This window comes from Leptosomus discolor, chromosome 13, assembly GCF_034619465.1.
Source record: "Leptosomus discolor isolate bLepDis1 chromosome 13, bLepDis1.hap2, whole genome shotgun sequence".
NCBI lineage: Eukaryota > Metazoa > Chordata > Aves > Leptosomiformes > Leptosomidae > Leptosomus > Leptosomus discolor.
Genome location: NC_141403.1, coordinates 16,712,005 through 16,731,758, shown reverse-complemented (window position 1 = coordinate 16,731,758; position 19,754 = coordinate 16,712,005). Strand labels below are relative to the sequence as shown.

Here is a 19,754-nt window from a genome sequence, read left to right as displayed (position 1 = left end):
AAAACATAGGTCGAAAAACCTATGCTAATATAGCTTGCTTGTTAAAGCTTGAAGGTGAAGTGTGCAGCGCGTTAGTAAAACTTCCACTGCTTCAGCAGAGCCAAGAGGATTTACTTCTGTTAATACTGTCTAGCTGTTTGGGATTTTTCAGTAATTTATTGGTTTAGAATGTAAAGTGCCCTGGTTGCTTTGAGTCTGAGCTTTTTATAAATATTTAAAACTGAATGTAGAGCGGCACTGGTGTGTGACTTCTTCTGATAAGGAAATATGATGGTTGAATGCTGTTGGAGAAACATGTGGGAACACACCCATCAGCTGCAATCCCCATCCCTTGCCCTGTGTGTTAGGTCCCCCTGTGCCACACTGGTATCACCTCTTCTCTGCCCGCCGACCCCTTACCAGCTTCATTGCTTTTTCCACCTCTACATGAGACTCTCACCCAGCTCAGCAGCACCTGCTTTCTGGAAAATGGAAAAGGCAGGGAAAGAGGCAGGGTTCAGGGACAGCTGCAACGAAGGGATGGAAAGGGAGACAGAGGTAGAGATGAGGCCTCAGGTTGCCTCAAGCCATTCAGAATAAAGTCGCAGACTGTTCAGGGCATTGACAAGTGTTTCCATGTTGATGTACTTTCCATCCGTTTCCAGCTGATGTGTAACCATTTTTCTTTAAGTAAAAATAGGAATGTAGCGCTTTGAGATATTCTCCAAGATTCATCTACGTTGCTTTATTCATTGCACATTCTTTATCTACACTGCTTTATTAAGCAGTCTCATTAACAAAAGAACAGTCTATTCAGCAAATTTGGGACTCTTTCCAAAGCGACTCATACGATCTTTAGCAATGTGCTTGAATGGCAAAAAAATAGAATTATGCACACATCTTGATTTTTATTTGGCTACAGCTACAGCATTTTCCAGTGAATTTTTCATTCCTTCTGACTGATTCAGTATGCCACAAAGTACAATACACCATGGAAAATAGAAGCTGAGAGTTCAGAATCGCCTGACAGCCAACTCAGAGCTGCTGAGAAAAATCTAAATGGTTAGAAGTACATTTGCTCATGAAAATTTTGTGATTTATAATAACTTCAACATTAGCAGTACCACAAAGAAGGATGCTCTGAATTTAAACATACGGGATGAATTAAGCCAGTGGGGTTGTAACAGTTTATTATTATCCGAGAATCTGATCCAGGATTTTTATAGTGACAATGTGAAGTTGCTCCCCACTCTGTCGAAAGATTTAAGAGTATCTTTACCACATAAGCAATTTTTTCAATAAAATAGCTTTAAAAGTTGTATGTTGCTTAGCTTTAAATGTTCAATGTGTTGCTTTACATTACTTCAGTCCAGTCCTGTGAATACTATTAAGCACAATGTTCAAAATGTTTTCTCAGGAATTGCAGGCTAATTGATACCATTCATGACTAAAATGTAAGTGAATACATTAGAGAGTTTACATACTCATATTTTGTAGCTCAACCACTGTCTTCTATCTACAAAAGGAAAACCCAATAATCCACAAAAATAAGTACTGCTTCTTTGCTTAGGTCCTGAAGACTTTGAAGAAAATGTAATGGGTGGAATGGTGACATTTACTTAAAAGGGTGCATTATTTATAGGAAAGGAAAAAGTAACAGCTGGACTTCACTTAAAACTAAGCACAAAGAAAACTTCAAAGACACATTGTATGACTATAAGCTCCTGTTTGATTTACATGTTCACTGTCTAGAAGTATCAGCCTCCCTTCATTATGTCAGGAGCTTAAAGAGCTTATGCTTGCAGTGTATGGAGTTGCATTAGATGCCTTCCAGTAGATAATACGGTCTAGTTGTTTATGTTGTTACCTTAATTCAACTAAAATGACTGAATTTGTCTTTTAAAGTGTTTCAGAGAGAGAAAGTCCTACAAATACTGTGAGTTCCCTAATGATAATAATCATGCTGGTTGAAAGGATAGCTCCTTTAGAATGATCTAAAATAAAAATAAGTGTATATTCTTCCACAATTGTCACATAAATGCAGGCAATGTTAGAAGCTGTACTGAAAGCTGTAGAAAGTTTGACCCCTTGTGTTTCAGTGTTTCATCATGCCTGATGAGTATTTTAATATTTCTTTTTCTTTAGAAAATCTAGTTTGTGCTTCTAGAGCCAAAAATGTGTTAACACTGTCCAGTTTACACCGCCTGTGGGTTTTACTTGGTTTGCTTCTTTGCTTGTTGAATGATTTAAGCCTCATTGGAGCTCTTGAACCTGTGCATTGCCTGCAGTTTTAACTGTATCCTGTTGTGTTATAAATAATGAGCCTGGCTAAGTGTGAGTTGCTGGCAAAGGCTTACCAATTTTATTGTGAGAGAAGATTCTGGATTAGTCTGCACATTACCCTCCTCAACCTAACCTCCTTGGTATTTGTAGCTGCACATACTTGCATACATAGTGGCCTGACATACTCCAGTTGGCTTGAGGCAAGGCTGTCCCCAGGGAGTGCTTACAGGGCTGTTGCTTACCTTAGAAGTGACACTGACAGAGTAGTAGGAAGCAAACGAGAAATACAGCTTTTCCACCGCCTTTTGTGAGTTCTTCTTCACTACTACAGATAGTTCTCCAAGGAGGGTCCGAGTGAATGTAGTGAACAGCGTTAAACCTCGTGCAGTACCAGAGTTTAGACAGGATCTAATGTATTTGTGCTTCCTCCTCTCTTTTTCATTCGTGTGACTCTGCTTCATCTTTCCTTGCTACTTTAGGTAAGACACTAGATAGCTGCTTGCACTAAGCTGCAGAATGAAATGTGTCTGCCTCATGCTTACAGTGCAGCTTAATTGAGTAATTCATGTCAAACACTGGTAACGTTTTAGTAGTAAATCCAGGGCTGCCATACATAGTGATTCCAAATTCAGTCCAGGTGGAATCTGAAGGGTTTGCCTTGGATTTTGGTGTGCTTAGCTACTTAGTGATCTCTCTGGGTGAGTGCCAGACAGCTTGAATTTTTGAAGGCATCTGCTCAACCTGAGTGGATAAGTTGCACGGTGCATGCACAGTGAGCTCAATGCTCCTGGAGGCCTTCATCAGCTCTGAGGCACGCGTACAGTGAACTGTCACATCCAGTGGCTTCAATGCTCGGACACAAATCATTTCTACCATATACACAAAATAGATCAAACATTTCCTGGAAGCACAGGATTTCCTAAGCCCACAGTATATGGCCCATGTGCCCATGTTTCTTCCTGGAAAACTTTGGTCTGCCCTGGATACATGGATTTGTTTCATATAAAAGCAATTGACTTAAGCAAGTACCAACACAACAAAATAATTTGTCACACCTAATAATAAAAATGTGTTGGAAATGTTTAAGATGTTTAAACTGGCTGCTAACAACCAGATTTTGCCTGCTGTAGGCCGTGTCCAGATGCTTCTTATTTTGCCCATACCCACTGAAAATTACATCTAACATACTGCTCCTTAAGTCTTCAGCATTCAAAACTAGCTTATCCTGCTTCCTCTTAAAGTACATGAAAAGAATTCTTTTCCAATTCATTTGGAAAAAAATGGTTAACAGAACATACTCTTGTTAGAGTTAATCATTTGTGAATCCCTGCTGCCCTTTACGAACAGCCTTGTTAGGAGAATGAAGACTATTAAAATAGAGTCCCTTTCAGATTTTGACAGTTGCATTGAAGCCACGTAGTGCAGTGTCTCTGTCACATCGGAGCAGTGCTGAAGTGATGTGATCGCCAGTGTGGAGGAGAGGTCTGGGTCATGTCCCCAAAGGTCACCGTTGCCAGCAGGCAATACCTAGAGAGTATGTTCCCTGCACTCCCCTAGCTCAAAGTGTCTGATTGTGAGAGCCCTCACATTGAAAGGCACAAACAGAGAGAGATTCTTCTGCAATGTCCGTGCTCAACCACAGAGCGGTCACAATGTGGCCCTTGTTAGAGACAAGGGACTTCCGTACCGCTTATGAAAAGGTTGTGTAAGAGGGAGCTGAAGAACCCAAGGTGAAATGCATTTTTAAACGCTGGCAGGTAACACTGGTGTGCCAGCTCTACAGCTGAATCTCTTACCTCCTGTTAGTACCTTGATGAATTACAGATGAGTTATAAATGAATAAATGAAACACTTTTGATTAATTTAAGTCTTGTAAGTCTTTTCTCTTTTAAGTCTTTAAATCTTAAGACTTATTAAAAACATCCTTTTGGTCCAAAAAATGTTTGTGGAGACAGAAAAGCATCTTTAGGAGTAAAGTTAATAGTTGACAGTAACATGTTTTGTAGAAGACTAACAAAGTGCTGAATTCCTACGTTTTAAGTCTAGCCAATACAGTAAGGTGGTAACTCAGTTTCAAAACCAGCTTTATAACAAAGAGCAATGAGATTCATATGATTTTGGAGTTCTTCTAGGGAACAGGATGAGAAAATTTATTAATGAAATAAAATCCTATTCTGCTTCTCACTCAAATACTCTGTTACAAGGGAGGCTGGGTGACACCTCTGTGAAATTAATGAGTGTGATGGATTAAATATTTGCTATGCTAGACGTTGGAGAAAGAACAGGGGAACTTTAGGATCCAGTGCCTACAACTTGCCTGACATCTGCAAGATAATCAGAAACAGAAGTGTGCAGACAGAGCTGGGGGGATATTGTTTGAGATATACCCCTCTTTGTAAGCAGAAGCCATCAAGCATGGAGAGAAGGAAACAAGCAAATAGTAAACAGTGCTGGAACAGGGTCACCAGGAAGGAACGAGAAGATGAGAGATTTGAGGCAAGAGTGAACTGTGCCATGAACCATGAACAAAAATACTATTTCCAGTTGCTGGACTCTTCCTTTGTCTGGAATTTGCACACAGTTTAGGAAAAAAAAAAAAAAAAAAGAGAGAGAAATATTGGCGCATGACTGATTCTTAACATTTCGGAACAAAGAAAAATACAGTTCTTAATAAAGAGGAATAATCTTTTCTTCCCTATCAATGCAAGCTACCATCCCCTTTTTTACATTTGCGAAGAGCTGAGCAGAGAGAGGGTAATTATTTTTTGTCAGAAGTTGGTGAATTGTTATGATGAACTGAAGAATAGAAAGATTTGGGTACAAAAAACAACACTGAACTCTGACACTGTTGTATTTTTCAAGCACTGATGACTTCACTGGATTAAGCGGCTATACTGATAGAATGATTGCAATATGAAAAGGTGGATCTTAGTCCTAAAATGACAGAGAGAATTTGCTTCCTTCGTCTTCCCCATTCCTATAAACGTGACTAATTGTGGTGAAGCAAGTTCAGGACCTGCTGACTGAAATGAAGCATAATGACCCACAAGAGTAAGATGTCCTGTCTTTCTGTGTAAACAAGGATTAAATGCCGGTTTTAACTACAAGATGGCTTTATTGCTCCAGTTTGTTTTATGGATTCTTTACCGCCCATTACTTAATTAAACTGAAAACACAGGCCTGGCTTTATCATTAGTCAGCCTGTGAGCAATCATTAGGTGTCACTGAACCAGCTCTTCCTGTGGTTTGACAAACCTTCATTTTGGGGATAGGATAAGAATTGCTTATTGGATTTGGCTTGGATATCCTGAAATCGATGTCTGCTGTCAGACCCTGAACAGCACACTTCTGCACAATATATAGAACATAAAATATAGGTTTAGTAGGCCTGGTTTGGTATTTCATCTCACGAGTGTTATAAACATACACCAGGGCAAAGCCGGAGCCAAATACAGCTGGACCAGCCTCCTTGCGCCCCATGGAAATACCCTGCTTCTTTGCAAAAAGCATTCACAGAAAGCTTTCTACGTGATATAATCATATTTTTCCTTACTGGCACTCTTTAACCCTTTCTTCTATGACCAATATGCAGTAATAGAGGTGTTCTTTGATAATATTGGCCACTGTAGTATACTTCTCCCTTCTTCCTTTTTCTTCTGTTTTTCAAGGGTTTGGATTTGTGTCTATGGGTTGGGGTTTTTGTAATTACACCCTGAAAACAATTTCAGCTCGTTCAGTGGAGTCACTGTAATTTTTGCTCTGTGCTTCAAGGCTTGTCCTTCTCTCCCAGCATTTTCTATCTAGAAAGCCAGGATCTAAGATTGCTCCTGCATTCCATTTTAGCCTTAGCTTACCACTGCCCATGCATGGGAGGGTTCAAATGAAACTGAGCATGAGCTCATGACTACTACTCACCTAACAAGAGTGGTTTCCAAATTTTTTGTAGGAAACACAGATTAGGCTCAGTGAAGACATTTTTATCCTTGTAAACTTCTCTACAGACACTGAGAAAAAGCACAAACAAGCCGGAAAGCCTTGAGGGTGAAAAAGGTATCAGGAACATAAGTTTTCTGCAAGGAGAGTTCCCAGGTGGCAAGAAACATGGGCTTGTTGAGCTGTTTCCGAGACAGGCAGGCAGCTTGCTGAGTCAGTGCTCGTTCAGCATCCTTCAAGAATGAATTAAAATTGGTGAAGAACATGTTCTGCTTCCTCATGAGGATTTTTTTATTATTATTCCTTGAGCAACTTTGGCTGGAGGAAATGGAGACAGCTGCCATTATCACATAAAAGCAAAACCACTTCCTCCAGGACAAAAGCTACAGGTATACAGGTCATAATGGCAGCTGGAGGTCTTTTCAAACACATGAGGTTTTAATAGGCAGACAGAATAATTGCAGAAGGTTTGTACCAGACCACCTGGAAGCAAGATTCAGCTGTTTACTGATAAGGATAAAGTACCTCTGCCTAACCTTTCTGGTTACAGGAGTTTTACACAGCTTGATTTAATCCTGGCTGAGATAACAGGCCTCATACATATGGTTCTCAGGAGGCTTTGTTCATCTGATTTTCCAAATAAGCTCAATACTTCTAATATTGTTGTAAATGCACATTAATTACCAAGGAACCTTAGACGTATTTGGTAAAGCTCGTTGCCGCAGCAGTTGTTGCCATGCTACGTGGTCTGTTTTGCATTTAGCTTTTTGGTACAATAATATTACAAAATAGCATACTCACTGTGGGGAGAAAAGAAACAACCTACCAAGCCTCTTTCTTCCTAATATGGTGAAATAAAAAGCCTTGGTTTGAGCTAGCTGAAGTGCTGATTGAGTTAAAGCCCAAGGATCAGTCTGGTCTGGTTCATGAAGAGCACAAGGGTCATGGTCGAGATTCATACTGGGAGGGCAGGAACTGTTTAAATTCCCTGACCATGACTAAATGATGGGAGCCAGTGATGCTATCAGGGAAAAAGCCCTCTTCTTGTCCCAGCACATTTCATTCCAGATTGGCGAGAGCATTCCTTGCTACAATCGCTGGTGTGGGAACTCTGGGCTATGCTGTACAGCAGATGTAGGGACTTATTTTTCACAGTTTTATACTAAGCAGGGATATGAATTGCTCAGTGGGCAGCAGCATGGGGGTCTCATGCAGAGCCCTGAGCTAAACAGAAGGCTGGCGAGGGACAGGCTGTGGTGGGAGGATGGGCACCCTCTGCACACTTGACACCAGGCCTTGGCATCTTTCTCTGCTTGTGCAGTGCCCAGTGAAAAGGGGCCCCAAATGCTGTTAGAGTGTCAGGAAGTTTTGCCTTTTTCCTTATTTGTGTTCACTATCACCTTTAAACAAAAGAGCACAGTTTTTCACAGCAGTAAGCAATTGGCCGGCGGGAGCTGTTTCGCCCATCCCCACCAGCTCCCAGCTGAAGAGATGAAGTTTTCTCTGCTTCTCATGAGTTCTGCTTCTGCTGGTTAAAACTTCTGCTCAAGGATGCTTGGAACAGTATTAACTCATGATACTTAAGTCCTGTGAGACTTGGGGTTTTTTTCCTTGCTGATGCTGATGCAGGGAAGAGAGACAGGTGACTCCATAAAAAAACAGAGGCTGACACATCTAGATACATAAAGCCAGTAATTATGATTTCTCAGGTACCCCAGTCATCTGAGGCTTTGTGAATAAAAGCTGACTGAAACACCCATCTATCCCCAGAGGGACAGCTATGTGGAAAGCACTCAAATAGCTTTAACCACACTTGTGTCACAAATTCTTCTCAGATTTGGTGACTGTGGCTTGTTTTAATCAAAACTATAACAGTTTCAGTGCTATGTTTCAATGCAAACAATCATTTGCTGTTTATGAGGAAAAAACGGATAGAAACACTGAAGACAGCACTTCTCTTCCTGGAGGACATGTGTCTGCACAGCACCGTAGTACATTTTCTTCTGCTGAAATATTGTCACCCATCAGAAAGCCTTGCTTCCCAGCACAGAGCTGGGAAGAATACATGGCCAGGTTTGGCAGCTGAAGCATCCATATTATAGCTCCCTACGTTCAAAAAGAGGCAAAGGCCTGAGCCTTTTTAAAGTGCATTTTTAAAGCACTCATAATGTCCACAGTTGGATTTGTTGTGCTCCGTTATTTCCACCACAGCTCCCCAACCTGGGGCTCAGACCTAACATAGAAGAAATGGCCTGAGACCACCCAGAAGACGCGAAGAGGCTCCAGGAGTCTAAAGGAAGCAGCCAGCCCTTCACTGACCAGGGAGGATGGAGCAGAGGCAGCAGCACAAAGGGGGAGATCCTGGGCTGCATGGAGAGCAGCGTGGCCAGCAGGTCGAGGGAGGGGATTCTCCCCCTCTGCTCTGCTTTGCTGAGACCCCCCCTGCAGGGCTGCGTCCAGATCTGGGGCCCCCAGCACAAGACAGACAGGGACCTGCTCGAGCGGGTCCAGAGGAGGCCACGAAGATGCTCAGGGGCTGGAGCAGCTCCCTGTGAGGACAGGCTGAGGGAGTTGGGGGTGTTCAGCCTGGAGAAGAGAAGGCTCCGGGGAGACCTTAGAGCTGCCTTCAGTGCTGAAAGGGGCTGCAGGAAAGGTGGGGAGGGACTTTTTACAAAGACAGGTAGTGATAGGATGAGAGGTGACAGTTTCAAACTGAAAGAGGGGAGATTTAGATCAGATATTAAGAAAAAATTCTTCCCTGCAAGGGTGGTGAGGTCCTGGCACAGGCTGCCCAGAGCAGCTGTGGCTGCCCCCTCCCTGGCAGTGTTCAAGGCCAGGCTGGATGGGGCTGGGAGCAACCTGGTCTGGTGGAAGGTGTCCCTGCCCATGGCAGAGGGGTTGGAACTGGGTAAGGTCCCTTCCAACACAAACCATTCTATGATTCTATCATTCTATGTCCAGTCAGCTTTATTAAGTAATATATTGTTTATAAATCCGTCTTGAAAACTTTGACAAGCACGGAAGTACTGAAAAGGAAGTATCTTTTTTTCCAGTGGAGTAAAAGTGATTCCTGTGGTTTTAAACAAATGCCTGTTGGCAGGATGATGCCATAAAGAAAAGGAAGAGAAAGGGAAACTGCATTTGAATTAACCCAGATAAGTGAAGGCCAGAAGACCTTATGACAGAATTTTCCATTAATTCCTGTAGTCTAACTCTCTGCCCATAATTACGTTACCTCATGACTCCTTTGTACAACTATTATTGTGGTTATTATTGCTGTTTACTGTAATTACTGTAATTACACTTTAAAAAGCTGCTTACAGTATTGCAGCCATAATAATGTAAAAAAGCAAAGTCAGACAAGACTTCCATGGTGGATGTTTTATAAGATTTTTGAATGAACTTGTATAATTGTCTTCAGATGCAAGAATTTACAGTGGAAAAAGACAAGAACAAAGGACTAAGGAACAAACTGGTTTGTTTTGATTCAATCACTGTATTAAAACATAACTTCCAATTGGATTTTTGGTGAATTGTAATTTTTTTTGAACCTGTGATCAAAACCTTCTGTTTGGCCTAAAACATATTATTTCATTTCAAAGACAAATTTTGCTAAGATTTATTTTATTTTATTTTAATTTAAGAAAAAAATGAATTATTTCTAAAAGGGTTTTAAAAGAAAAGGTAATTATTCTTCTGAATTAAACTATTTCTAGTTTTCAATTCTTTTCTGGAGCAATGATGAGTTTGTAAAATACTTCAGGGCTGCCAAGCCTGATTATTTTTCCCCAAAGTACTTTGCCCTGAAGCATTTCATCCAGTAAGGAAAAAAAGTAAGGGATAGAAAGAGAAACTGAGGCACAAAGAAGTTAAAAAATACTTTTCCAGTGTCTCATTTAGATGGATATCAGTGTTAGAAATAGAAATTGCATCTCCTGAGTCCCCCTCTAGGGTGTAAAACACTAAAGGACATTCAATAGACAAACTATTTGATGTAAAATAAATTTCCAGCTGTAACTGTTATGAGCAACAAGGAGCACGAAGACCACCAGAACTGTGCACTTTGCCTCCAGTATCTTGTTCCCTACTCCCTGGTAGTCACAGGTGAAGCCCTAGTTGCGTGCTCTGTCTACAAGGTACTAGTTAGCATGATATAAAGGTATTTTTATTTTGACTGTTATCTCTTTTCAGAAAGTCTCTCCCTCGTTGTCGAAGAATTAACAGGATGCTTTCCAGTGAGTCGGCACCTCCTCCTGCATTCAGTCGCTCCAACTCACAGGCCTCCATGGACAGCACCTCTATGGAGGACTTCTGGTGTGAAGTGGAGAGCATCAAGGAGAGCAGTGAAGATGGATCTGAAGAAGCAACACTCTTGGAGTTCAAACCCGCTGACGGTGAGCACACGAACACCTCTTCTTTCTCACACCTTGGCTTTCCCTCGTCTCTTTAGTCATGCCCTGATCTCCCTCCTTGTGTCACCCAGTATGAGAAAAAGTGCTAGGCTAGGTCTATGATCATTGTAGCTCCACTTCTGAACATCAATGTACAAGGTGTCACTGGAATGAAACAGTAATTCAGTCTGGTTTATGCACTGGGGCTGGTAATTGAATTCCAAAGCAAGTTTTTTGACACTGATTTCATTTGTGCCTTGGGAGGACAGGTACGGTGTAATTCAGCAAATAGAGGCACTAAAAGAAAACTTCATCCCCAGCGTTAAATAAACCAAACCAAAACATATAAAAAGACCAAAAAGTTACTTTAGTATACTGGAATTATCAATTTTCTGGCTTTTGGTAGGATACAATGCAGAGGTTATGAAAGTCTTGAAGCAGTTTTTAGTTAGATATGGTTTGATGCTATCAGAAATTCATTAACTGCCTGTTTCTCTCAGATTGCCCAATTTAGATACAATTCAACGTGAGATTAGAGATAAGTCTCAATATATGGATGACTAACATCATTCAGACTCTCCACTTGTCAAAATTCATTCATCACTTATACAAATCATGCTGAAGGTATTACTACCTCATTCCGTTACCATAACATTTTCCCCTCTCTTTTTTTTGTAATGTATTCGGAAAAACATGTAATAGTCTGCACTATCTTGTTGCAATGCAGCTTTGTGTTACATGATTTGATAACATCTAGAACAGCAGTTCTCATTTTTCCCAGTTATGACCCCACTTACAAATGCATTATATTGTGCAACACAAAATACCAGGTGTTACTATAGGATGAAACCGAATTTCTTTTGAGGTCATGACCCACAGATAACCACTGCAACCCTTTTGTGGATCGTGACCACTAGTCTGGTAATTACTGATCTAGGGATAGATTTTGAAACAATGGTGCATTCATTCCATACAATTATTAACACGAGTGACGATGTATTTTTCTTACCTTGACGTGCAACGGGATGTCATTAATTCTGCTATCAGGAAAAAGGGTGAAAAGGGGGTAAAAGTACTACTTTATTAAGCAATCAAATATGTAATCAGTCATGATAGGTATCCCACACAGCGGTATCTAGCTCCAACCATGCACCATTTCCATGGGGAACACATCCCACTAACTAGTTCCCAGCAGGGCTCTCCTGGAAGCAGAAGGAGAAGACCTACGTTCACCAGAAGCCTCAGTCTGCTATGAGGATTATGGTCTAGCAACTTAAATCCAAACTGCACTTCTTTGTGCTGGCCTGTGGTCTCAAATAAAAATAGATCAAGGAGCAACATTGTGGTTAATGGTGAAAGGTGAAACTTTATGGTTATTGTTACGGGAAGGCAGAAAAACAATATGCCTCCATCAGTTTGACCTTCTTGGGAAAATTCCTGTCTGATCATGCTCTCTAGCTTGGAGATCCCAGAAACTTCTCGGTGCCTCCTTCATGCAACTGTCGGCATGAACTGGGTGTCCCTGACTTGTCTGCACGGCCAGAGGAATGTCCCATATCTGTGAGTTACCAAGCTGGGTAAGTTATTAGGGCAAGGCAATACAGGAGGCCATTTTCCGTGTTCTTCGAATTTTTTCCATCAGTTTCATCACTGCTGAGCTAAACCTTCACAACAGTGCAAACTCTGCTGCAGTCCCATGTTACCCTTTGTCTTATTACACCTCATTACATTGCATCGATTTTTTCCCCTCTGTCCTGAATTAAAAATGAGACTGCCAGGTGAAATGCAATACATCTCCACACTACATTTACCTTCATACTGTTGTTTTAAACACATTTATATTGCATACACCCACACGCAATCAGGCAGTGCTTGTCCTAGTTATTAACTTCAGGAATATATTCAGTCTGGGATTATAAATCTTGGAAATAATAGTGAGTTCTATTAAGCTCCTAATAGGATAATTTGCCTTGCTGAGGATCAAAACACTGAAAATCAATGTGGAAGTCCTCAGGGCAAAATAAAACCAAATAGTTGTCACCCTTTTGAGAAGTCTTTGAGAGGAAGAGGTGCAGAATCCTTAAGAAGGAAGCCTAAGGGTGATAGCAGCCAGGCACCACTGATACTGTTGAAACCACAATGCTGTTTTTTGCCAGACCACATGTGCAAGGGGAAGACATCAGCAAACTTACTCTGTTGATGTTAGTAACTACGGTCAAGAAAGAATAGAAGACCATAACAAGTGACGAAAATGTAAGGGAAGAGGAAGTCATGGGGTATTTAAGATGGCAGTGATGTGCATAACTGCTTTAAAACTTGGTTTTACAAGGCTGGGATGCTGCGAGTTATTTGAGGTTATATCTGAAATTCAAAGGAAGGCACACCCCTTTCCTAGCAACTATGAAAAAAAAAGAGACTTACCGACCAGAGGGAACCCTCTTGATTATCTGTTTGTCTTCTGGTGGAGCAGAATCAAACACGGTACCAAGTATAAATAGCTGTATTATAATATGCTGTATAAGTAGCTACGACTATAAAAATAATGTTTTGTAAAGCAACATTTTTTATTTTAGCCCTTGTTTAAACCTATGTGTCATAAAACTTTGAGGGTTTTTTAATGCAGAAATTCCTTGTCTTTAATAGTTCTACTCCGCTGGTTGTTGTCATTATTTCTTAGTCTATTGTTTGTGAGTGGTTGCAACAGCAAAACAGCAAAAGTCAGAGAAAACAAGTCACAGGGGTGGCTGGTAAGCACGCAGAATTTCATGTCTGCTTTACTATTTTTCATAGCATCATGAAAGCCTAGTTTGATTAAAAACTAGATTCTTGGAAAGAATATATCCAGACAAAAGCCAAAACAGATATAATTAAGAAACTTGAATGGATGTGGCTAGAACAGTGGCACACGGAAATGAAAAGAGACCTTGTCAGAAGGAAGAGTGAGGATGGCAGAAGAACCATTGGTTCACAGCTTACAAAGAAGGAAAAGGAACAGCCTGTCATCCTATCTGTGGATGCAGAAAGGATCGGAGTGGAGACAAGTGGTTTCATGGGATACAGGGCTGGTCATGCTCCTGTCTAACACAGAGCTGGGGTTTTAGAAGCAGATATCTTTGTAGAGCTTTGTAAAGAGACTGGGCAGTTAACAATGAAGTCAGTGATGGCACATGTGTAGGATGCTTTCACTTGTCCCTACAGTCCAGTCCTGTAATTTTCTTTTTTGTGTATCTAATTGCCAAAGTTCAGCAAACTGGTGTCTAGCAATCTGCCTGCATTCTGATGTCAAGAAGAGGCAATAAGGGGTGATTGGAAATACCAACCTGCCATTAAGACCAGTGCTGGGACAAGAACAATAAGTGCATTGACTAGCTGTTTTGTAGAACATGCTGCAAATTAATCCATTTCCTCTTTGACATGTTTATTTGTAATACCTCTTCTTCAGTCAAAGCTGGAATGCAAGTAGGGTCTTGTCTCAAGCAGCATACTGCTGAGTCAGGATTGTTTGCAGAACTAAAATGAAGGCTCTCAAAACCTCCTATGTGAAGAGAGATTTTAAAAGGCTACGACTGTTTACTTTCAAAAGCAGACAAATAAAAAAGCAATAACCATAAAATTCAAAATTACTAAATGATCTAGGGAAGGTAGATTGGGAGCTTCTCCCTGTCCTACAGTGACAGAGGGTATTCATTTAATGTAACAGGCAGCAAGCTGAAACCCTGCATTGGCTTCACATGGCAAGGTTTGGTAGTGGGAGAGGCTGTAGGTGTGGCTGGGTGAGAAGATGCCAGAAGATTCCCTCATGTCCGATAGAGCAAGGAAAGAAAATGCTTTTTCACACGTTGCATAATCTCACTATGGAACAAGTTTTGGTGTTGAACCAGCTGAGAAACAGGTACTAAACAGGGTTCAAGAAGATATTAGTCGCTAACCAAGATGCCAAGAAAGGCTGAGGTGTAGAGTGCTAGCCAGTCTTCAATTATTAGAAATCAGGATGATACCTCGCATGCAAGCATAGCTATTTCTGCATCTTCCACCCCTACCTGACCTCTTTGACACTTGCCCCTACCTGACCCTTGCACTTTAGTGAGCAGCTCTGGCTCTTAATCAACTTGTTCAAAACAGGCTGTTGGACTAGGTGGACATCATGCTTCTCTCAGTGTGGCACGTTCACTAGGTGCCTGATTACCTTCTGACTCTCTCGGCATTGCAAATCTCATCCTTAGTGTGCAAATACACTATTGTATATAACACGTCAGTAGTTTTGCTTATTTTAACTGGAATACCAACTTAATTTCCACCTGCCAAATGGTTTATCTATCTGGTAAAACATGGCATAAATAGTAATAAAGGGGATTTATGCTCTTGAATGAGGGGTTAGTTTTCAGTGACCTTGCTGTGTCAGGCTAGTTACTCTACTGCCTTCTTCACATGAGTATGCTGATGCACAGGTTAAGTTGCCTCTTCTGTTCTTCTCCTAAGCCTCTCCTGTGCAGACACTGCCAAACCGAAAGTTGAGAGTATGTTGCCAAAACTAAATTAACTTACACTTGTGGCTTTAAGAAAGATTGGAAGTCGAGCCTCCTTGAGGTAAAAAGGCTAAGGCAGTGGTCCACCATGCCTCTTCCCTTCCTTCAGCCCCTTCTCCCTCTCTTGCCAGGCCTGGTAACACGCTGTCTTCCTCCACAGAAGGGGAGCTGGAGGCAGAATGGCTGCAAGATGTAGGTTTATCTACGTTGATCTCGGGAGCTGAAGAGGAGGACGGCCAAGCTCTGCTGTCCACTCTGACCCGAACTCAAGCTGCTGCCGTACAGAAGAGGTACAACACCTACACTCAGACCCTGAGGAAGAAGAACAAGCACACAGTCCGGGATGTGCGAGACATCTTTGGCACCAATGACTCTTCTGTAAGTAGCTAATGCATCCTAGCGAATGCTTTTGAGCTTAATTTTCATGCATTTTGTGAGTAGCTCATCAAAGCTTCTATGAGACAGGAACCCTTTTCTGCCAACAGTGTACAGACAGCCAGTAGCAGTTCCTGACACTAAGTCCAGACTTTTAATGCAGTATTTACTACATTTTGAGAGGAAAAGAAGAAACCAAATAAAGTAGATGGTACACAGTTTTGCAACTAACCTGTAACGTGATGTTGTATCTGTTGCCAGCCTTCCTCTTGCAATCTCCTATCAAGACTAACATTTACTCCTTTATTTTTTGGAAATTGGTGAGTTATTCTTGGCAGCTATTCAAATTTTTGCTGGCTTCTGGGGACACTTGCTATTTACTCAGCAGTCTCAATGGTGAAGTAAAACTTCTCTAATGAAGCAACTGCGGCTCAAATATGCATAAGCAATTAAACACCTGCCAGCATGATTGCAACTGGTGCACTGGCAGTTACATTTCACTTATGTAGCAAATGGAAGTCTACTAACTGTTCATTTACTTCATGGCTTCAGAAATGAGCATTACTTCTGGTGGTTTCATCCACTTTTCCCTGAGGATAGCTCTAAATGCACCAATTCCTACCCCTACACATTTTCATTTTGGTGAATGCAGTCAACTATGTGAGTTCAGTCCAGTGCAAAGCAACACACATGACTTTACATATGTCACTCATGATATCTTAAATGGGAGTCATCAATAAGCTCACAAGTTCATCTTTGAAATTAATACTAATGTTAAAGTTCTTGCCATTAAAAAACTCCAAGAAACCTTTTTTCATTATGAAATTGCTTTGTCATTTTTTATTCGTCCTGCCTTCTCCTCAAGGCTCGGCAAGCTGGATTTTTAAACATTTTTTAATTTTTTTGTGTTTTTAAATTTAAAACAAAAAATCAGGAAACAAAATTGTAGCTGTAGAGTTATATTAAAATTACAAAGATGTAATGGTTGGGTAGTTAATTTATTTGTCTCCAGTTTAAGCATCTGGGCTCTTTTGAACCTCTTGCTCATATCCCACAAATATATCCAGAAAGATTCAGTAGTTTCCTGTGGGCAGACTTTCTTGCATGAGAAATCATCAGGCATGTTTGCATGAACATTAAAAAGCTGATGGCACTTCTTATTAGATCAGCACACTTCTGATTCAAGTATCTGTAAACCTTAATGTGTTTAAAATTTTTGAAAACTATAATAAAGCTTAAGTTTCCTAATAAATTTCAATCAATCAGCCAAGTAAACGTTGTACCCGTTCTTTCAGATGGGCACATTACTGACCTGTTTTTTGACCCACTTATTTTTCACCTCTGTTTCTCACATGCTGAAGGAATCAGGAGCTTCAGAGCCGTTGCCCTTCAAATGACTGTTTTACCTCCTCTGAAATTCAACTCACTTACTAGTTCTACACTGTTAAAGTCTGAAAGATATGACCAAATAAGTACTTAAGACTTCTTCTTCCCACTAAAATATGCAGTTCTGCAGGGTGCTTACCTAAGTGTTAAACACAGATACACAAATATAGCTGCAAGAACAACATCACCTCCCTCCAACAGGCTGCAAAACAATTGTATTTCTAAAACCCTGCAAGGTTCCCGACACCCTTTTGGCATTCCCATTGACCATTGCTCCTATCTCTGCTGCTTATTATGGGATTTAGAAACTTTGTCCTAATCATCAGCTCCCCAGGGATAAACACACTGCAGGGGGGCTTGTGCCCCAACCTGAGGGTTTCCTGAGCATTCCTCTGTAAGAAGGTATCAGCTGGAGCAGTTCTTCACGCTCTGCTGCCTCTCCGGGCATGGCACCACAGCTGTCGGTGAATCTTTGCCATGAATCAGTTTGGGAAAGTGATCCGCATTAAAAACAACCCAGGGAAAAAAAAGAAGAGCAACAGGGGACAGGGAGGGGCAAATCTTTTCTGCACAGCTGCTGCAGAAATGCTGGTAAAAAGACTTCTTGATCTGACGTGCAGGAGCCTAGAGGGGTGGGTCACAGGATGAATTACTTTCTTCTGCAGCTAATGATGAGAGAAAAGATGACTAGCTCCATAGGGTCACCTGAGAAGAGACTTTCGGGACCACTGAAGAAGCATAAATAGTTGTCATCCAGAAGTGGAGGGGGGTAAGAGAGATTAGTCCTAGTTTCTTCTCTCTATTCTGAAAAAAACCTGTCTGCTAGACGTTTTGCTATTACTGCCTGGTGGCCAGCCTCTCTGTGGGTCCACACAGAGCAAAGGGTGCTTTTCCCCTCAGGGCAAGAGTGTGCCCTCAACAGCCCAAGTGGACTGAAATGAAAGGAAATGAAGCCACATTCCCCTTTTTTGTTTGGTGGTGTCCAGTTTTTTTTTTTCTGTTGCCCACCCTGGAAAGGTGTCATGATCCCTGGTGGGGGGGAAAATGGAGAACCTGCGGTACCTGGCCCCTCTGAGAGTGATGCTTTGGTGGGGCAGTCGGTCCCAGCTGAGCTCTGCTTCAGACAGGCCCACACGCAGCAGGCTCGACCGACAGCCACACTACCGAGGTTTAAATTGGATGGTTTATTAATCACAGTGGCCTGATTTTCTTACTGCTGGTACCCCGCTGCTTCTCTCAGAAGCTATCGGCTCTGCTAGTGCTCAAAGCCTAGAAAAATCAACAGCAGAATACAAAGGGAGGGGGCGGGAAGGTTGGTTTTGTTATTGGAGAGAAGAAATGAAGCATCATGCTCATTAACAACCCAGCCCTGTACGTTGTGATCAGCTAAAACTCAAGAGGTTTAGAGGCATTTTCCTTGAACAATGCATGAGAAAATCATGTCCTTATTAAAGAAGAATCACTAACTAACCCAGAGCTATTTGCATGCAAAGGCATTTGTGATGACAGTGCTTAGAAATATGAATATATCCAAAGCATGGACAACTTGTATCCTGACCAGAGCCCAAAGGCTGGCCTCCTTTGCCTTTATTTCCCTTAGCTGCAGGGCTGACAATAGAATTTGGTCACTTTGGTGCTCCAATGATATTTTTTTTTACATTTTCTACAGTGAGGGTAGCTACTAAAGAAATGTTTGCCTCATCTCCATCTTTTCCTTGCTCTTCTGGTTTCCTCTTCCCATTGGAAATTGCTGTGTACATTGTAATGTAAACACTGGGCTCATTTTTAGTATGGGATAATGAGAACTGTCTAATGAATTACTTTCAGTCAGAAATCCGGATATGAGAAGTCTTGCCTTCACTGGAGCCACAGCCAAATGAATAAAGCTGTCCCGATTTAGTTAAGAACAAAATTTGACTTAATGACAAAATTCATTATGACATGGGCTTCTAAAGTTTTTTTAATCTTTTTTACTAAAGAAATAAGCTGGATCTTTAAAATTCATGCATTAAAAGGGTTTTATTCCCAGTCTTCCCTTTCTTTTTAGCACATTACCTAAGACCAAAAAAAAAGAAAAAAAAACAAAAAGGCAAGAAGGAGTGGGTGTTGGTCCTATTTGGAAGAGATTTTCACAAAAAAAAGCATAGATTTGGCTTCTTTATACGCTCTCACTGTGGAGGCTGGGAAATGAGAAGAAGAATATGACGTTTTTAGCTACCCCTGATACCGTACACAGTTCATGTTATTCAATAGCCACAAGCCAGAGCAGCCCACAGACTGCTGCAGGTGCTGCTGGGTGCGAAGCAGAGTTGTGCTGTCAGCTCCCTTCCACCAGCTCCTCCGTGCTTAGCAGAACCTGGTTACTACAGCTGCTTCACTATTGATTTCATCTGCGTTACAAGGCTGGAAGGATTTTTTTCCTTAATAAACAACTCACTGTAAATCTATTCCAAATACTGTTCGCAGGGTCAGACATTTTGAGTAATGGAAGTAGATGAGCCAGTTGCTAATGTTCACCGTTAATTTCTCCATCTGGATCTTTAGCAGCACAATAACTACTTTTATGTTTGATTTTCCCAAATTGCTGAGGCGAGTTTAACCACCCCCTCCACTCCCATACTACCACCTGACATTTATAATGCTTTTTTATGTCTTAAAACCTTTTGTGTAGAAGTCATGGGAATTTGTCATAAAAGCATCCAACAGTTCTCCTGTTAAAAAAAAAACCCAACAATGGTCCATACAGTCTTCTGGCAAAGGAAGTTCAAGTGACTCAAATCCTGTTTGCTACCAAGTTTGTGGACCATTGCATGGACTCTCTCAGGAGAGATTTTATTCATGTTGCATTTGACTTTGTTACCCAAATATCTCAGAGGATAAC

At 41.2% G+C, this 19,754-nt stretch overlaps 1 protein-coding gene across 2 annotated transcripts in view; it reads left to right on the top strand.

Annotated features, from left to right (window-relative positions):
* Window positions 1-19,754, top strand: part of ARHGAP28 (Rho GTPase activating protein 28) — a 72,337-nt gene that overhangs the window by 31,071 nt on the left and 21,512 nt on the right. For both annotated transcript variants that reach the window (XM_086472572.1, XM_009946742.2), the window contains exons 2-3: window positions 10,387-10,589; window positions 15,273-15,490. In XM_086472572.1, the coding sequence (XP_086328698.1) occupies window positions 10,387-10,589; window positions 15,273-15,490 (421 nt within the window). The remainder of the gene's footprint in view (window positions 1-10,386; window positions 10,590-15,272; window positions 15,491-19,754) is intronic.